The 21,064-nt window shown below is 36.7% G+C and overlaps 1 protein-coding gene across 2 annotated transcripts in view; it reads right to left on the reverse strand.

Annotated features, from left to right (window-relative positions):
* The window catches only part of col5a1 (procollagen, type V, alpha 1), a 97,942-nt gene that overhangs the window by 28,779 nt on the left and 48,099 nt on the right, over positions 1–21,064 (reverse strand). For both annotated transcript variants that reach the window (XM_084136163.1, XM_084136164.1), the window contains exons 5-29: positions 19,628–19,759; positions 15,985–16,095; positions 14,618–15,256; positions 13,514–13,951; positions 13,198–13,254; positions 9,052–9,093; positions 7,778–7,840; positions 7,385–7,459; positions 5,957–6,049; positions 5,815–5,871; positions 5,675–5,728; positions 5,503–5,556; positions 5,365–5,418; positions 5,113–5,166; positions 4,576–4,629; positions 4,429–4,473; positions 3,793–3,846; positions 3,611–3,655; positions 3,472–3,525; positions 3,342–3,386; positions 3,134–3,187; positions 2,825–2,869; positions 2,660–2,713; positions 554–598; positions 150–203 (exon numbers count right to left, since the gene is read on the reverse strand). In XM_084136163.1, coding sequence (XP_083992289.1) covers positions 150–203; positions 554–598; positions 2,660–2,713; positions 2,825–2,869; positions 3,134–3,187; positions 3,342–3,386; positions 3,472–3,525; positions 3,611–3,655; positions 3,793–3,846; positions 4,429–4,473; positions 4,576–4,629; positions 5,113–5,166; positions 5,365–5,418; positions 5,503–5,556; positions 5,675–5,728; positions 5,815–5,871; positions 5,957–6,049; positions 7,385–7,459; positions 7,778–7,840; positions 9,052–9,093; positions 13,198–13,254; positions 13,514–13,951; positions 14,618–15,256; positions 15,985–16,095; positions 19,628–19,759 — 2,472 coding nt within the window. The remainder of the gene's footprint in view (positions 1–149; positions 204–553; positions 599–2,659; positions 2,714–2,824; positions 2,870–3,133; positions 3,188–3,341; positions 3,387–3,471; positions 3,526–3,610; positions 3,656–3,792; positions 3,847–4,428; positions 4,474–4,575; positions 4,630–5,112; positions 5,167–5,364; positions 5,419–5,502; positions 5,557–5,674; positions 5,729–5,814; positions 5,872–5,956; positions 6,050–7,384; positions 7,460–7,777; positions 7,841–9,051; positions 9,094–13,197; positions 13,255–13,513; positions 13,952–14,617; positions 15,257–15,984; positions 16,096–19,627; positions 19,760–21,064) is intronic.

The raw sequence follows: 21,064 nt of genomic DNA on the forward strand, positions 1-21,064 counted from the left end.
TGTTATTTATCTGCTTCTTCAGAGTCGCTTTTGAGAATTAAAGATCAACCCAAGTGTAAAGAGACAGAGAGGAAAGATCAAATCCCATAATTCCCCAGAGATAAATCCAAACACAAATAACCTCTTCAACCTGAGAATAAGTCTCTTACCCTGTCCCCTTTGATGCCCATATCTCCTTTAAATCCAGGAAATCCATCTTCTCCCTGAGAAAGAAAGAGAAGAAGATTTGACACTGAGAGCGTTGCAAACTTCCTTTCGCACATAATACCCCTTTTTTGACAAATGCGAAGGGAACGATCTCCATGGCAACTGCTATTTCTGCTATTTGCCGAGGCCTGATCTTATTTTCCTGCTGCAGTCTCGCAGGATAAAACTTTTTAATGACCAAAGCGAGAAGGTCAAAAATGCATCTTGGAGTATGTTATGGTTTCCATATTCAGAAGCAGAAATGAAACATTAATGACACAGGAGCAGTGCATTAGCCAACGGCACACGCACACACAACAGCTCGTATCCATACAGACACAGTCACACGAACACACTCTAAAATTACCTTTTCACCCTTGCCTCCTTTCAGCCCGCGGACTCCATCAGCACCCTGCGGATAGAAAGAGCGAAAGAAAAAAAGAAGTGAGATCAACAGAGTCCATCTAAACTACAAACATCTGAGAACCCAAAGCCCTATGATGGACTCACGGTCTCACGAACGCTGTTCATAAACCATGAAGGTGATAAAAGCTCTGTTCCAAACCCTAACAAGCCGCCTTGTTCTCATCTATCTACATAGGCAGCATCCTAACTGAACTGGAACCTCATAAGTGACAGATTTAGAACGCAAAGTGCATGGGAGATTCCACTCACAACTGATTCCAATAGACTTTTATGTTAGAATGTTGCAAAGCTAGATAAGCAAACAAGCATCCTAACTGAAATGCAACCTCACAAGTGAACAGGGGCTTTCACACCGGGTAGTTATAGAAACTAGCAACCAGGGCAGTCCCCTGAGAACTAAATTTTCCCCTAGGGAAATTTTCCTGGTTGCTTTTGGACAACGTCAACAACTGGAGGATGGAGGACGCCGTGATCGGAGCTGTGTTTTTTCATGTGTCGTGGGTTTTGTGATAACGGAGATGGAATGTAGATATATAAGTTATGCGATTGAAAGCAAAAAAGGAGTCTAATGCCTGCTACAGACTTCGATTTCGCCAATCCTAAAAGATCATCACAAACACACAGTACGACGTGGATCTAATAAACTTGGGTACGACATGTATGTAGACTGTACGATGATGACACCTATTGAATCGTAGGCTACGATGCAAGTTAGTATAGAAGAATAAAATGTCATCAGCATGTGCTAGTGATAAACAAATGGAGCAAGATGAATCGCACTTTGGCAGTTGTGGTTTTTATGTGCGCTAAAAAAAGAGGAGGAAGCGAAAGAGGAGAATATGGGCTAGGGAAAAGAGGCTAACTTGGCAAGTCAATTTTGCAAATGGAGCTTGAGGTACTGAAAGTAGTTTTAAGTTTTAGTGCCAAGTCGCGTTGATCAATATACTATTTCAAGTTGCATTTTTATTGGCTAGTCAGTAGACGCAGCAAACACTGTGAGATGCTACATTTCTTAAACGGTGAGAAAATGATCCCAGGCTATCTTTGGTCGCAAGACCGTGACGACGGCCTTCTTTGAACCTCTCTCACTGTACGACGTAGGACCACTGTTTAGGAGCCACAACCACAGATATTGAAATCTCCTATGACAGCTTGCAGTGGTACATATCATCGAGACAAAGGCGACATTCGCTTTCATTCGCTTTCTCTTCGTGAAGTAAGTATATGTAAATTGTGTGTTTACGCGGCTTTTTAAAAATGGTGGGTTCCGGTGTTTCGGTTGCAGCAGCCAATCAACGAACACTTACGTCACTGGTAGTTCCTACTGTGCTGGGTTAGACCCTACTCTGAAGTAGGAGCTACTTTAGTCCTCCCAAAAGGCGTTCCTAGAACTAAAATCATCCTCAGTTCCTGCGGTGCGAACACACAAAAAGGTGGGTTTTCCACCAATAGTTATTGGAACTATGAAAACGTTCCTCTGGTGTGAAAGCCCTAATGATTTGGAACACTCAATTCTGCATTCTAGGATTGCCTTCTCCGCGAAGACTATAAATATAACAGAAATAATGTAATAATATATAGAAATAATAATTAAAAATAAATAAATCGCAGGACGATTTGAAACCCTGCAAAAAAATGTAATTCATTTTAATTCATTTTAATACATCCTCTCCATATTCATCTATATGAAATATATTTAATAGGTCTCGATGAAAAAAACAGTGTAGTGTCATGTCATTGACTCTGCACTGGCCAAAAAAAGGTATCTTAGAAGTTTTCTTTGATACCTTAAATGCTGTCTACGTAGGCAGTACACTAAGTTTTGGAAGAAAAATATAAAAAGTTCAGATGATTCTGCCTCAGGAAAGTATCAGAAACATTAGCAGGGTGTTGTTTTTAACATAAAAAAGCTAGGGGCAAAACTCAGTAGTGAATTGGGTGACATTTCACTGACATCTTCTTACTATAGAGCTACACTAATATCTACTGACCAATCAGAGATTGTTTTGAGTACTTCAATGACCACTGAGATGCAAGAAACACCTACCTTTACACCTCGAGGCCCAGGATATCCGATTGGCCCTTGAGGACCAGGAGGTCCCTGTAAAGTGCAATCCGTTATGATTGAGTTATTAATAATAAGCGACATTTATGCAAGAGATTTGTCTTTATAAAAACTCATTGGATAGAAGAACGAAGGATAAAAATGTACCAAGTTTCCTTTCTCTCCTGATGGCCCTTCTTTTCCTGGGTGGCCCTGTGTTTGTGACACAAAGATAAAGAGAATGTATCAGTTATGCTGCAATAATTGACACTATAAAGCCACTGAATATTTGCCGTGTGGATAGAAAAAGCTTTGAGAACGGATCTGAACAATGTGTGTCAGTGAAGAAAGAATTGCCAGGCAGATCACTGTACTGTAATTATTACTACAATGAAATCTCTCTGATACACGAACAATAGAGCCTGAGATGAACAGATGTGAAGCGCGTATGTATGCGTGTCTATTTCCCAGACTCACTGGAGGTCCGTCGGCTCCTGGCATTCCCGGTAAGCCTGGTTTTCCATTGGGACCCTGAAGACGGGAAAACCAGCATAAGCACTCACAATCCATTAACACTCAGCACACACTTCCTGTTTCAAATAATCTAGTTCTAAATCAAGGCACATTGCAAACTCTATATAAAGCCACTAATCTATTAACCAGAGAACCATCCTTCCAATCTCACCTTCTCTCCTGGAGGTCCGATCGCTCCCTGAGGACCTGGAAGCCCCTGTGGAAGGAGGACAGGAGTAAAGGTTAATGTGAAGTTGATGGAGGGTTCTACAGTGTCTAAGTGAGCGTGGCTTGATCAATACCTGAGCTCCGGGGTTGCCTTGTTGTCCAGGAGGACCTGGCTCACCTTGAGGACCCTGATGGGTGGAAAACAGAGGAATGATGAAGTGAATGCGTGTATAAGCGTGTTTGTGTGCAAGAGTGTGTGCGTCTCAGACTTACAATGTTTCCTTTAGGTCCAGGATGTCCATCCATGCCAGTTACACCCTAAAACGAGAAAAGAAGGATCAAAATAAATTAAAACACTTCATTCTCAGATTAAACATTGCATGTGAAAAAAAACATGACGGTTGATGGCTTGATTCAGTTAGAATCTAAATAATTAAGATAAAGTGTTTACTCACAGGAGGTCCTGGGGCCCCTTGGGGACCTTTGGGTCCCAACAAACCACGAGGACCCTGAACAAGAGAAAGCAGAGAAACAGAGAGTTGTGTTCAGCAGGAAAAGTCTGATAATAGAGATGACTTGGGTAGCATTCGCCTGGTCATGTGACCTCACCATGCATTTTAAATAAAACAGTTTTTCTATGCAACATATATGACTCTTCATCTCATGTGCTTCATTTTAAACATATTTGCCTAAAGTACAATTTATTTCTGAGATATAGAAATATTTAATGCAGACTTTAAACGTACTTTAAATATCTTATCGGGCATAACTGAGTGTGTTTATGTGTATAGGCAAGAGCAGATAAAGTCGTTCCCAATCTAAACGGTGAATATGGAGCGCACCCTGCTGGACAGAGTGTTAAACTAGTGGTTAATTGACTAAACCTTTTTCATCTCCACTACACTTCCTCTCTCTGATTGATTATTTCACTTCACATCCATAACGAGCAAAATGCCTCAAAAAAATGAGTGACATGCATTTGTGGTTTCACTACACTGGAGGAAACGTTATATTACATAACACTTTACAATAATGATGGATTAGAGAGGATAAGAGTGCATGCTGGGATACTGGAGGAAACATTTTCTCACCGATTCGCCTGGCAGACCCCTGGGTCCGACCTCACCGTCGTCGCCCTGGGATACAGGAAGTTATGTCATTATTATGATCCATTTAGATAAAGAAAAATTGTACAGATGATGAAGGAAATAAGAAGAGATTGGTTAAGGAGCTCATACTCTTTCTCCATCCTCTCCTGAAGGCCCAGGCGGCCCCTGAGGTCCCGTCTCACCCTACAACACCAAAGACCACTCATCAATATTCATATAATGAATTAACCTGCTGTTTACATGATTCCTGTCATTTCTTTTTGCATGATTACTGCCAAATAAATTATCAAATGGAGATTGAATGATGACATCAACTGAAATTTTCTTAAGATTGGCCAATCAGAATCATGCCATTTGATAAAAAAAATCAACTCTGTTCAACATACTTAAAAATGTTTAATATATGTTCAAATAAAATAAAATAAAATGTATTTGAAAATAAAATAAAATAAATAATAAAATAGCCCTAAAGTGTTCCACCTATTTTAAAATGTTCATACCATGTGACCCTACTGCCAAATAAATCATCAAATGGACATTAAATGTTGAAATCATCTGAAATAATTTTCTTAAGATTGGCCAATCATAATCATGTATTCCAGAGATAAAATAAAATAAAATAAAATAAAATAAAATAAAATAAAATAAAATAAAATATGTGTTTACCCTGTGACCCTTTTCACCGGGCAAACCAGCGAGACCATCGAATCCTCTGTCACCCTGTGAAGCACACCGACAGGAAAGAGTTCAGAAATGCAGGATATTAACTTTTTTTTAAATAAGAAATAATCATCAACTGTAATCTGTCTACATCCTATCAAACTGACCCTATTTACTTTTTATTGATCGTACTGTATGTCATAACTGTATGGTTTGATAAAAGAAGTCTGTCAATATGTCAATCTTCTTCAGTTTTACCTTTGTTCCCGTCTGTCCAGGCATCCCTCTGGCTCCATCTGAGCCGGGTCGACCCTATGCCACAGAAATCAATAAGTCAATAATAATCACTCAGGCTTCTGCACAGACTCAGTGGTGTTGGACAAAACGCAAACTTACCCTTCTACCAGGCTTTCCAGGAGGGCCTGCGGATCCCAGTGGACCACGAGGACCCTAAAAACACAAACACAGGTCTCAGAACAGCTCTATCTTGCATTGAAGTGCCTTTGCTTGTCATCTAAATAGATTAGGCACAAATAGCTGAGGATTGTGGGTAATTTGTGATGCCCACCTGAGGTCCTACTTCTCCAGACTCTCCTTTCAGTCCAGGCACACCAGGAGGACCCTGGAAAAATCAAATCAAGCATGAAACAAAATCATACATGCTATCATGTTGACAGATGATAATAGAGATATAGTATACAGACATACCAGTGGACCAGTGCGGCCCGTCAAACCCATCGGTCCAGTTGGACCCCTCATCGCCAGCTTTATAAAAAATAAAACAGAGCGATTAGTTTGCATACAGATGCATGTGTGTGTGATATAATGTGTATTAGTGTGTGTCGTTTACCCTGGCCTGCTGCATGATGGCTTGCATCTGAGCCTCTTGCGCAGAAACAGCCGGACCTTTATGTCCACTGTCCCCTCCTGTACTCATGCGGAACTACAGAGACACAGCGTTAACATTCAGACTAAAAACAATAAGTTAGACATGCCTGCAAAAGTGAAAATAAATGTGTTTCATCTTGACAGTGACTGGATGATGTTTTGGATGTTTTAAAGTAAGACACCGCATCAATCTGTGAGGCTAAGCATGCATACGGAAGATGGAAGTGTTCAGAATGGAATACTAGCGTACGGCATTTTGCATACTGCACAAAATTAAATAAAAATAGAATGGTAAAAGCCATAAATTCTACATTATTTTTAAGTTCCATGCTAAATTCAATGAGTGGCGTTTAGTTATAGAAATAAATACAGTAAATCTGAAAAAACAAAACAAAAAAAAAAACAAATAGCTTTAAAGTGTTCCACCTATTTTAAAATGTTACATATATGTTAAAATAAAATAAAATAATGTGTATAGAAATAAAATAGCATTAGTGTTCTACCTAAATAAAATTAAATAAATAAAAAATAAAAATGATACAAATAAAACAGTAAAGTACGTACTGCAAAAAGATGATATAAGTAATATGGAATTCAGACTACCATACTACTTTTAGTATTATTATTTTTTTCTCCATATAAAATAACTAAGGCAGAAATAATGTGACTAGTATGTAGTGTTCTGTTTCATCTGTGTGCATGAGTCAAATTGATCAGCGGTGCCATCTGGTGGCTGAACTTAATCACTGCACTTCCAAGAGCAAGACTGCAAAGTTTTAAAGTGATCCTCATGAGCAGTGCTGTTGGTTGTTTCATGACTCTGTATTGGTTTTCAAGAGTATTTTTTCGGATTGAGTAGAGGTAGTGTATAGGGTGGGGTTTAATTACAATCAAATGTTGACGGTAAACACATATACACAACATCATTTTTACTGTGGTGTTTTAGAACATCTGGATTTGTTATGGAAGCATTCCAGAACCCTCAACTGAAAGACATTGAGGAGTCACTACACGTTCCGGAATAATAATAAAAAAAACTATATTGGAGTAACAGCTGGGAAAGAGGAAATTTGGAAAGGCTGAGAGTATGTGGAATTTGTGTAATGTGTCACTACGCATTCACCAGCGTTTTTGATTGATAGGGGATCACAGCAGCAAAGGCACGATCATGTTTCTGAAATCTCTCTGACATAATTATCACTGTTGAACCACTAAATGAAAATCAATCAAGCCAGCGCAAGAACTAACATCTATTAACATTCATTATGACAGGCTACAGGCTAAAACTGATCTCAGTACAGTTAAATGGGGCTTGAATCCAAGCTAAACGTGAAAATGTGAAATTGTAATGTGTAGTTTAGTTTTTGTAAATGTGCTGAGAATTACATACAGGCAACATCAGGACAGTCCCTGGAGGTCCTGGAAGACCATCGGCTCCAGGCAGACCAGCGCGACCAGGAAGACCCTGTCAAGAGCAGAGGATTGTGGGTAATGCATAAAACAGCAAGCATACTTAATGTAAAACAGGTTCTAAAAAGTTCAAATACATTTAATTATACAGTATGGTGAAATGTCCAGGTCATATTCTTCATATTCATATATATCTTATAAACGTACTTTACAATTTAATGGTAAAATAGGCTTCAATTTAATTTATACTTATATAATTTATATATATATATTCACCCTTGTTCACTATTTACCGGACTTGGATATTTTTCAGAATACAATTTTAAGTGTTGAACATATGCGTTAGCTTGTTTTTGTTTTCATGGTTCCTTACCCTCTCTCCAGGATCTCCAGCACTACCTGGGGATCCCGTTGAACCTGGAGGGCCGGGGAGACCCTAGAACAACACAAAGGTACTGTCAGAAACACACATAAAGCCACTGCAAACACATAAACACGCATTGGGTGTTGGTCCAGTAAGACTCTAGATCACTGCTGGACTCTTTCCATTACTCAATTTCTCATACTCATGTTGTTATAGTCCCAATAGAGTCATCAATTCCATCAATTCTCCAGCTGAGAGAAGAGTTGCTTTATTAATAAGTAGGTCAAGAATGAAACTGAAGAAACAAAACAGACACACAGCTGTTTAGCATTGTCAGCAATAGTCACTGAGCCTTAACACAGTTCCGTTTTCCCAGTAAATAGGTGTTTTCCAACACTATTTTTATGTTACAATGTACAGTTTCTCTCTGAATTAGTTTTGGGACAAATCATCTGTATTTGTTAAATACTGCTGTTTATCAGATATATTGTTCATTGTTTTATTTTTAGTTTTATTTTAATTTCAGTATTTAATATTCGGTATCAGTTACAGTATTTATTAAAATTTTGAATTTGCTTTTATTTTTATATTTTCATTTTTCATTTTAATTTTAGTTTAGGTTTTAGCAATTTTGTTATATATATATATATATATATATATATATATATATATACATATATATTTCTATATAGCTTTAATTTATTTTTTATTTATTGTTTTAGTTTAGCAATTTTAGTACTTCAACTTCATTTATTTTAGTTAGTTGCCAAAGCAACATTTTTTTCAAGTTTTTTTTAAGTTACATTTTTTTCATTTAATATTTTTATTTTATTTTAGGTTTTAGCAATTTTGTTGTTTTTGCCATTTTTATTCATATATTTTTTTATATATTTCTATATAGCTTTAACTTATTTTTTTATTTCAGTTTTATTTTAAGCAATTTTAGTACTTCAACTTTAACTTAATTTATTTTAACCAAGGCAACATTTCACATTTTTCATTTTTTTTCCCCCAATATTTTTATTTTTATTTTATTTCAATAATCAAAACCATTTTGAATAGTTTTACCTTTAGTTAACTAAAACACTGTTTGTTTTATAAGTATACATTTACCATTACCTTAAAAAGCTTCATCATAATTATCAACCTTAAATAAAGGTTTAAATAAACTGGTTTACATTATAAGTTGCTTGTAAATTGGCAAGCTGGAGTTTCAAAGTCCTTTACACATATGGAAAAACACACACACGCACACACACACACACGCACACAGGTAGACTTACTGTGGGACCCTCTGGACCAGGTGGGCCTTCAACCAGCATTCCCTACAAGAACAGAATAACACAAACTCATTCAAATAACAGCATAAACACAACCTTCAACACAAAGATAAGATCTTAAGTGTGAGACCACCACAGCTTCGGTCAAAATCAATCATTTAAAATTACAGTACATTTCTCTTATCCTTTTTTATTTCAAGTCTGTGGGCTGAAACTGTGTGTGTGTGTGTGTGTGTGTGTGTGTGTGTGTGTGTGTGTGTGTGTGTGTGTGTGTGCGAGATCTGCACTTGGCCACAGATCGCTGTACGGATCATAGCAAACAGCATCATCAGGAAGTCTGTTAAAACACTGATGCCTGTTTCTCATGGCCTTGACTGTTTATGAAGCATGTGAGATGACCTTCAAACTGAAACATGACTGAACATTCAGCAGAAAAACTTCTAAAATAAATCCTAAAGTTCCAGAGCTAAAATTGGATGTAAGGATTGGATGATGGGACGCTCTATTGGGACATCTATCACAGCTATTTTCAAGGCGAGAAACAGATTAAAACGAAGCAAAATATGAAAAGGAAAAAAAATATTTATTTTGAATTATCTTATATTTTTATATTTTCAGTTTTCATTTTAATCTTAGCATTAGTTTTAGTCATTTTGTTGTGCTTTTATCATTTTCATTTAGTTTTTTTAATAGCTTCTATATTTCTATATAGCTTTAATTTATTTTTATTTCAATTTTGTCATTTTAGTACTTCAATTAAAACAACTAATTTCAGTTAGCTGCCAAAGAAAGTTTGTTGTTGTTGTTTTTAACTAATATCTATATTGTATATTTTTCTATTGGATTTAAAAACATTGTAGTCCATTAAAACATGCCTCAAAATATTGGACTCTAGCATAAGGGGCATAAAGGAGATTTGTTTACAAAATTGTTTACAAAAACTTGTGAGTGACGAAACCATTATAAAACTGGCAATGATTGGTTGTTTGATAACCATAAACAGCACACATTTATGCTAATGAACTATATTTGTGAAAAAATTGTATATTGTGATGTTCCACATTTGTAAGTTTCTTTGGATAAACGTGTCTGCTAACTGCATGAATGCTAAAATAAAATATTATTTATTTACAAAAGGCGTCATGACGAGAAATCAAATTTGCCTTGATCTTTTGACATATAAGAGGTTTTTTGTACCATTAAAACATTCTGTAAGTTTCATAGTTTAAAACGTCCTCCACATTATAGACAAAGCATTTATGTAATCAAGTTCACAAAATGGCTCGTTTGTGGGATTTGTGATGTCACATGGGCAAATACATTTGCATATGACTGCCTCCAGAGAAAGACACTAACGAATCAATACATCATCACACAATAGGCCCCGCCCACTGGCATTCAGTCGCTTATTGGACGACACTTGCCTGCAGTGGATGTGAGCGTCGCGTCGCGTCGCATCGCATCAAAAGCAAATAGAGCCCATTATAATCACTGACGCTGTCTACACTGGATACAGTATACAGATACGCGCTCAGTTTCTGACAAACTTCATGCGCTTTAGTCTTCCGACAACAGGACAAATGGAAATGGAAAAGAACGTTTTGCTCTTGTTGCAACAGCTGTGGTCTGTATGTTAATGAAGTTGTGAAACCCCATTGTCTGAGAATGTTCTCTGTGTCCCACACCCAGTCCCATTCTACAATTGACTACCATTTGTTCAGGATGTGATCAACCCAAATGGTGAAGAAATAATATAACTTGACTTTCTTTCATCTCTATGATAATTAAGCCATTTTGGGGATGAGCTCATTCTAAAATATATTTTGGAGTGGAATCTGGGTCGGAGAGTTAAATATTGTTGCATGCATATGTGTATCATGGCAAATATGCTAGGGAAATTCTTAACTAAAACGAATCAGCTGTAACCAGATATACCGTGATCTGTATCAGGACATTGAAGCTATTTTGTCTGGAAGTCATCAGTCATGATCAATTACTGATCAAAATGTGCTCGCATGAGTTGTGTCATAACCACAATAGTACAATTATCTCAAGCAAGCCTCTGAAGATGAATGACTGAGAGGTCCAGAGCTCAAAGCAGAGAATCATTAGATACAGTGTGTAAAGCTCAGGCTCATTTAAATCAGGGGTTTTACTATTAGATTAAAAAAAGCAGAGAAAACTGCATTTGTTTATTGGAACATCTTGGCCTAATCTGGCGCTTTTTAAAGATGTCGTGGGTCTCTTAGCGATGTCCCGAAGGCATCATCCGAGAGTGCTGTCGTGGCACTGGGCATGTTCGCTTTGTTTTGGTGCGTTCCTTACATGCCAAAAAACACAGTGGACACAGTTTGTGTGTGTTTGCAGAAACGAGAGAGAATGTGGGCGCTTGCAGAAAGAAGCATATGATTTAAGCATTTTTCTTTCTCTAAAGCACATGGTCATCCTTCATTAAAACCAGCTGTCCTGATCCGTATGATAGTGCTTTTCCTGAAATAACTCTGATCTTCTCAATGATGTGTTCTTGTATCTCTGCAACTTCTGAATAGCACATAAACCCAAACGTTGCATGGTCTTTCCCTGATATGACTGCGAAGGTATGATCCCAGCTAACAAAAATATGTTCTAAAAATGTTTTGCTAATGTTCCCTTTAAGTTATAAAAACGTTATTTCTTAATGTTCTCTGAACGTTCAAAAAGTACAGTTCAGAGAACATTAAGAAATAACGTTTTTATAACTTAAAGGGAACATTTGACATTTAACTGTTTAAAAAACGTTTTTGCAAACGTTAAGGGAACATTCCATTTTATCACTTTGCAAACAATCTGGGAATGTTACTTTTGAATGTTCTCTAAACATTCTGAAACAAGTTGTAACATTTAAAAAACATTAGGCGAACATCAAATCCAACCAAACGTTTCAAGTAAAAATGTTCCATGAACAATGTATAAATAATGTTTATGTGCTAAGATTTGAGAATAAAGACCAGATAACTATGAACGAATGTTTTATTAATGTTACTGGGTTACTGGGTTTGTTCATAACTTGCCACAAAGTTAGCTAACTTCTGAGAAGGTTGCCAGTTAGCATGGATCTAGCCTCTTTATACATCCTGATGTTCATTCACACTAAATCCAGATGTCTTCTAGCGCTGTGTCCATGCTCTCATGCTGAGAGCGCAGTGACATCTGTTTGAAATCTCACAGCTGTTAGACATCAAGAGCCACGTGAGCAGTGAAGACTGTTTGCAAAGACAGATAATAATGATTCCCATCATGCAAGTATAATTGTCAGGCTTAGCATGGTAAACGCATCTGCAAATCTGAGACTAGGAGTCTGAAACAGGAGTGAATCGCTCTTTTTAGAAAGCAAATGCAAATCAGGAGTGAATCCAGATTACTCTGAGACGGACGACTGATTCAGGTTTTTAAGCTGCCCGCATGTTTTGTATATGTACATTTCTGAAATACATAACTTGGACACAGTCACCTTTGATAACATATTACTCTAAATTGTAATGCAGACACATGCATTTTCTGTAAAGCTGCTTTGAAACAATATGTATTGTGAGAAGCGCTATACAAATAAATGTGAATTGAAATGTGAATTGAAATGCGACAAGATAAAGTAACAAGAGATGAGATACAGGATATTTTGCTGATTGTTTGGTTTCTATCTCAGTACAAATTTTTTTCCATAAACTGGTATATTAAACATCAGTCATGTTCAGATTGGCTGTGATTGTGTCATTTTGCATAGCAGTTTCATATTCAGTGTGGACAGACAAATTGCTCATCGCTGGATGACTTGTTGCATTGCACCTGATTAGGACACAGTGTTAATTTTTCGCTCCTGGTATACAGTATAACATTCACATTTTTATATTATATATATATATATATATTCACACAAACACTACTATTAAAAAGCTTGGGGTCAGTAAAAGAAATTAATATTTTTAATCAGAAAAGGATGGAATAAATTGATTAGAACATTCATAATTTCTGAAGGACCATTTTAAAACTAGAAAATTATTATTATTTTTTTAAACAGTTACTTTAAATTGTCCGTGTAAAATCCAAACTTTCCCCAAATCCCCAAACTTTTTAACGGTAGAGTAAGTGTGTCATACACTGAGTGCCACTTACGGGTTCAATGATCGCAGGCTCTCCTTTCTGGCCTTTCTCTCCTCTCAGTCCATCCACCTTTGGAAACACAAACTCAATTTAATTCAGTGTATATCAGTGTAAACACAATGTGGATTATAACTGGAGTTGCAGGTAATAAATAAAACAAACAGTTCTGAGAACTTGTTTTGATAGTTCAACCCCATACGACTTTCTTCCATGGAACACAATTCTCCTTTTGTGCTCAATGGAGGAAACAAACGAAATAAAAAAAAGAATTGTGAATTTTCCCGTAAGTTTGGATAGATAACTTAAAAAAAGTGTAACTGGAGATCACCTGTCCATAGAACTCGTCGGTCTCCGCAGGCAACGCTTTTTCGCCTTCGGTGTATAGGTCGTCATAACCATACATATCCAGTTCTGCATCGGTGTAATCTGTGATGGACTCCTCCTTAAACGTGTCAACATCGATGGAATCTGCTTCTCCACCGATTCCTCCCTGTCCTCCCGTGGCAACAGACCCCGCCCCCACACTGGCCCCGGCACTGGCGGATCCGCCCCCAACTGAGCCACTTGAAGAAACAGACCCGCCTCCAACTGATACAGAACCGCCCCCAACAGAAACAGTCCCGCCCCCTGTGGACCCTGAAGAGCTGCTGCTGCTGCCTCCTCCTCCCACGGTATAATCTCCCTCTCCGTATCCTTCTCCGTATCCCTCTCCATAGGTCAGATCATCACCCTCACCGTACTGGGTATCATCATAACCACCATCAACCTGCAAAAACATTAACAGGCCATCAGATATCATAACCCACCAATAACTCAAAAGTGTTTGTGCACTGTGTACATCTATGGATTTTGAAATTTAAATATCTATAAAAGCAAGTCTATCTCAGATGTCAACCCAAAATGATCAGAGGTGATTCTCATTATAGTCTGTTGTAAAGTATTTTCATAGTCCTAAAAATAGGCTTTATTTTCTTTAAACAAAATGTATATATATATATATATAAACTATATAAATTATAATATTATAAATCTATAAATAGCAATATAAATAACATTTTATTGATAAATATTACATTTAATAATATATGATAAATTCATAATATATATATATATATATATATATAATAATTTATAGTATTATTAATATCACATAGCAGATAATTATTTCTAATTTATATTATATATGTTCTCTGTTTATTATAAAATTATAATAATACATTTATAATATATTATACATAGTATTAACAACATTATATTGATAAATATATATAAATATATATACTGTATATGAAATATAACCTGGACATTGAATGTGAATTGTGCAGTAATTGCAATAATTAGCAAAACTTTCAAAACATATGAAATACATTTAAAACAGAGAAAATTCTTTAAAGATATAGTCAATACATTAGTCAATAAAATCTAAACTCACTGAGGTAGAGGTAGAGGTAGAGCTAGAGCTGGAGCCGGTACTAACTCCAGAACTAGAGCCAGAGCCGGTACTGATTCTAGAACTGGAGCCGGAGCCGGAGCTGGAGCCAGTGCTGATACTGGAACTGCTGGAGCCGGAGCCGGAGCTGGAGCCAGTGCTGATACTGGAACTGCTGGAGCCGGAGCCAGAGCCGATACTGATTCTGGAGCCCGAGCCCGAGCCAGAGCTGGAGCCAGAGCTGGAGCCAGAGCCAAAGCTGGAGGTTCCATTGCTAATGACTGTGACACTTCCTCCTCCTCCTGATGACGATGATGATGATGTAATGATCCGCCTGTCCAGGTCTACTCCCATTCCCAAATCCACCTCACCCAGTCCAATATCTACTTCTCCTCCAGCACCAGTGCCTGTGCCAGTGACCGTTATGGTTCGGGAGCCATCAGGCCGTGAGGTCGACTCGTCGTAGTATGTGTCATATCCGGTCCCATATCCATCGTAGCCGTCATACGGGTCCTCACCATTAGTGGTGGTAGAAGTGGAGGATGAAGAGGAAGAGGAGGAGCTACTCGATGAACTACTGGAGCCTCCTGTTCCACTAGTGATAACTGAGGAAACCACGCGACCGCTATCCGGAACAGACACCTGGTAAACACAGTAAATAGACACTGTTTAAGAAGAGATAGGCTGGGGATTGGCACTGATTTTCTGATTCATTTAGATTCAGTTTCAATCCAGTTGATCCCAGTTGGGAATATTTCAGTTTCACTGTGTAGAAATTCTCAGCAAATTAATACTGGGAACTGTGCGAATCAATCTATAGTACAGTAATTTTGAGCAACAGTCCCGCTACATTTGTTATTCATTAAATATCTTTTTTTACTTGCAAATATGTCAAATTATGGAACAGAAATGGCCAACAAACACAGTTTAATGATGACTTTAAGAATAAATATTTGATTTTAATTTAGAAAAATCTTTATTTTCGCACAGCCCTAACGGTTATGAATTATTGTAATAATATTTTTAGTTTTATTTTTTGTTAATTAAATTAAAACAGAAACATTAAATATAGAAATATTAGATGAAACCTTAAACTAAAAAAGGTAAAATGTTGCCTTGACAACTAACTGAAATAAAAAAGTTTAAGATGAAGTACAGTAGGCTACTACAATTAATAAAACTAAAACTGAAATCAAAATAAATGTATGCTAAACAGAAAAATACAAAAACGAATAAACGTTATATAAACGTTACGAATAAAACGTAAATAATACTAAAGCTTAAAATTAAAGCATAAAAAAATAAAAGCTATATCAAAATATTAATAAATACTATAAATAGTACATAAATAATATTAAAATGACACTGACCGTTAGGTCTTCAGTTTCGGTTCCAGTCGTTTCATCAGTTGCCGTTGTCTTTTCCCCGTCCATGTCCTCATAGTAGGGATATTCGTAATAGTAGTTATCATCCTCTGTGTTCTGAAGAAAAATAATTGTAATATTGGGTGTTAGTAAATGTTATTAAATATAACATTTTTAAAACACAGTACCACCAGTGTTCCAGAAAGGTATAGTTGTACTCATAGAGTACTGATAATTGAGACACTGATAATTGTGTTCTAGAACATGACAGAACATCACAATAGAATTACAGAGTTACTCATATGAATATTCTAGAGTGTGTAAGCGTGCATTTATTCGTTTTTAGTGCATATGGGTAGTTGACCATATTCCGTGTCCTGTAGTCTCATGGAATGAGATCATTCACGCTGCATGCATAGTAATTATGCTGTTTAAACTGGTTTCAGATGGAATATAGCACATCACACCACATCCTACCCATTAAGATATAAACCTGCACATGGATCCATTTTGTCAATCTGAGCAATGCAAAAAACTAATAATTTCTGAGCCTGTACAAAAGCGTCTCTCAAGAGTCTCTCGAGCGTTGACATCCCGTAATTATGGGAGTTATGACACGATGTGAATGCAGCATATGTTATTTGTTCTCTTTGATAAAAAGAGCGCAAACATAAGTGCTTATTTTATATAAAAAATATTCAAGTGAGAGCAAATATATGTAAACGTATCTGAATGAAAAAAAAACATTGTATATGTTGAATATAAACGTAATATAAAAATATATTTAAAAAGCACAATATTTGAAACTTTAATTTTGATATTTGTTCTTTTATAAAAAAAAAATATTTTACTTTTTATTACCTATATATCTATATCTACCAATATTTTTAGTATATTTTAAATTAAATAAATATCCATATATGTACAGGTATTTGATTATAAAACATTGAATATTCTGAATATAAAACTAGTAAAATATAAATATATTTAAAAAGCACAATATTGCAGGTGGGACAAATGATTTGATCATTTGTCTTATATTAATTTTACTTTATTTTATTATACTTATTACTTTATTATATTTATATAAATATTGTACATTATATTTATTTTTAAATAAATAAACATATACAGTATGTATATACATACTGTATATTTGAAAACAAATCTGAAGTAAATATAAATACAGATTTTTCACTCTTTTTTCATTCTTTCATTCATAAGTTGTACTCAAGGCATGCTAATTAAGCAGCTCAACACTGGTCTGGATTTAATAGATTGAAATTCCCTGATAAGAAAGAGCAAAGGAAAGGAGGGATTCCCTCTGATGGAATCCAGCGGAAATCCATGTTCTCTCTTATCAAGCGAGAAAGAGAAGAGCGTGAGGAATTCCAGCCGCTCGGCGACCTCTCGCTCGGATCCACCGTTCTGCCTCTCTCTCCCTAATTCCCACACATCAGCAACGGATAACTCATCACATTTTCATCTGTCGGGAGCTTTCGCTAGTATTTAAACGCTGGACTTGGCTTTTGAAGGACTGGTCAAAGGTGCAGGGGTTTTTCTTTCATATTGCCCCCTACTAATACCCCACTCTCAGATTTACAGCTCCTGACACACACAAACGTGAAAAAGGTGAACGCTAGGTCAGCAGAGGGTCGTTTCCGTGCCAACACACTGACATCAAAGCCCTGAAAGATGTAAGTCATCCATGGCTGAAAATGCATGATGCACTCACATGTGCGTCATTTCTTTTTACAGACATAACTCAGAGATAACTTTACCATATGTTGGCCACAGCAGTTTTCCGACAGAAAGATATGAAGATTACTCACAGCTGTGGTTTAATTTTCGATTCTTTTTCACATTTTTGTTCATTTTTGTTCCTGAATATCCAATGGTAGAGCATCGCGCTTTCAGGGTGCATGCATACAGAATTAGAGAAGGAAAAACTTTTGAATACATATTCATCAACCAGCCTGACAAAACTAGAATTAAATCTAGTAATATATAACTGTGTGTGATTCAAGCATCAAATTCACCAGAAACTCCAGCACTACTAACAAAATTTTGAAGTTTTCTTAGTCACATAAATGTGAAATAATTTTTTTCGCCTCTTGTTTGCATTAAACTCAGCATTTCTCAGCCGCAGTCAATCCCACAATTTCCATTGAGAGCGCCTTTTGCTTGGCTCCCATAGAGAATCAATTGAAACCGGTCGGTCATCTCCGTGTTATTCAGCTTAAACGTTTTCACATGCTAAATCTCTCAATCTTTCATTTAATGCCTTCTCTTCCTCTCTCCATTGCGCTCAGAGGATATTGGCATCTGAGTGAACGCAGATGGACAGAGACTGAGTGAACACTCGATTGACCGCATGAAATATTAAGTGGCCAATTTTTGATCTCTTCTATGTTAATACACTCCTAATTGTTGACAAAATACAATTTTTGGAGGATTTTAAAGTGTTATTTCTACCAGAAAGTGCCAAATATGAATTTAGAATTTTATTTTGTGACAAAACAATGTCTATTATTTAATTTTTTTTTTTTTTTTTTGTACATATTGTTAATAGAATATGTCAGCCAAACGCTCTACAGGCCGAGACCTGCTCGTTTCCTCCCTCTATCACTCTCTCGCTCGTTCTTTCTGTGACTGATGAGGTCATCCGTTCGGTTGGAAAAATAAGTTCTGCACCGCCTGCAGCTGGGTCTTTTCCGATGGAAAGAGCTGTAAAGAATTAATATGCCTGAATCGTACACACACAAGTGTGGGCAGGTATTATTACTCCATTTTAATGTGTTTCTCATTCCAAAGACTGAATCAAATTGAACAAGTGTATAAATAGTCAAACAGTGAGTGCTTTGTGCAGTCAGATGTGCCACTTGTAACACCAAAACCAGATTTCTACATTGTCTTAGAGCAGCACTAATAATAAATCATTTACCATTATAAATTAAGTTCTTAGTGACATTACCGGCTCACCATTATGACCTCCGGTCAAAACACATCTGTTATGAAAGCTGCCATGGCTAGGGATTATTGCTAAGTGCTTTGCTGATGTGATGGCTTTATTTTCACAGGATTAAGATTTAAAAGTGCTTCGGCTGTCCGAACACTCAACAAGAAGTTCATGACTTCATTTGAGCTGATCACGACGAGCTTCAAGAATCTCTGCCGTCTGTTTTGCTTTGGTTTTGTTCCGACTGGGCTGAACAGAACGCCAAGGATTCTGGGACGTCCTCAGGCCGTGTGTCCAACAAAGTATTTTTTCAATTGAGCGCTTCGTTTTTAGTTTCGTTTTTATGGACGCAGAGAGTTTTCAACTTTGGGTAGAACACAGAACTCATCACTGTCACATTTTACCCAGCCGTCCAATCACAGTGGAGGAGGGGCGGGACAAATATCACACCGACCAACCGCCACATCCTGCTTGTACAACGACAACAACAAGCATAATAACGGAACAAAATTATTTAAAACGAGCCCGAGCAAATACTTTACATTGAATCGACATTTTTATATTCAGAAACAAACTATCCTTGAAATCAGATACTAGTAACACTTAGACACATAGCAAGCAAAGCGTCTCAACGCTCTCAAGCTAAGGCACTTATCTCTAAAGGGAATCTTGGAGAAAGTATGAACTTACATATTCATCAGTGTTTGGGTCTTGGTTCTGGGGTTGTTCTGGGGCAGGAACCTCACAGTCGGGGCTGTAGTGCTCACAGTAGTCAAACGCAGCACGATGGTCCGATACTATCATCAGCTGCTGGATGTCACCCTGGAAACAGAGAAATCTGCCATTACAACTTCTGAAGAGAACACAAAACAAATATAGAGGACTGACATATCTTTACACTTGATCTAGGGCATGTAAAAGAAAACATGAGGCAGTGGACCAGCGGAGAGAGACACACTTTTACTCCCTATAGACCACAGTGACTGCCAAATCTAAACTGATCCAAGTTCAAATAAGGATGTAATGGACTGAAGTGCAGAAAAGAAAAAAAAACACAGTTATATTTTATACAGCATACAGGGCTAATTCATTCATTTATTAAGAAATGTTAATTATTTTGACTCTACATACAAATAAATGCTTAAAAGATCAGTTGACAATAATAACTTTAACAATAATACTGTATATATGTTAACACTTTATTTTACAGTGTCCTTGTTACACGTTACTTGTAGTTACTGTAGTAATAACTATAAATTATGCATAATTGCATGCAACTAACCCTCAACCAAACCCAAATCCTAAACTTAACCCTGTAGTAAGTACATGTTAATTATTATTACATAGTACTAAAATGAATAATTACATATTATTATTATTATTATTATTATTAAACTAATTCAGTAACTGATCAGACTTATTTGTAATTATTTGGGCGAATCATTTGCAGATGAAACTGTTAACAGAAAAAAAAATGAATAAGAACTGTTCTTAGTTGCCAAACGTGCAAATGAAATGTATACCAATGCATGAAGAATTGTCAAAGAGCAATCACACAATCTGGACGAGCTGGGCATTCAGATGAACCATGAAATAAAAACATCACATCAAATTCATCCAAAACTCAAAACACACACAGAAACAGGAGAGGAAGCTCTGCTTTCTGCATTACAGCTCTACCCTTTCATTCAATAACCATGGTTTTTGGAAAAGAATAATGAATACAGTATGGAAAAGGGATGAAACACCTGTTGCAATAGGACAGGAAACACACACACACACACACAGTGAAAGTGGGTCACAGTCTGGGAGGAGAGAGTTGAGTCAGAACCTGAGCGGACGCCAAAACTGTCCAATCGAATTAGGGCACAATGACCAGCACCTGTACTAACACACACACACACACACTATCATTTGAGAGCATTTCTCTCTTCTGTAGAGCTTCAGAAATGATTTAATAATTGATGGATTTTTTATTAATGTGAAGTTGCATTGAATCAGATCATACAATCTGTATTGTATACAGCGCTATGTATACAAAATGACTTGACTCGACTCACAAACAAATGACTCTTTTGAATCAGTCAAAAAGACTCACAAACTCACAAGTTAACGGTTTGAATCAGT

Source organism: Abramis brama, assembly GCF_963993115.1.
Source record: "Abramis brama genome assembly, chromosome: 15".
Taxonomy (NCBI): domain Eukaryota; kingdom Metazoa; phylum Chordata; class Actinopteri; order Cypriniformes; family Leuciscidae; genus Abramis; species Abramis brama.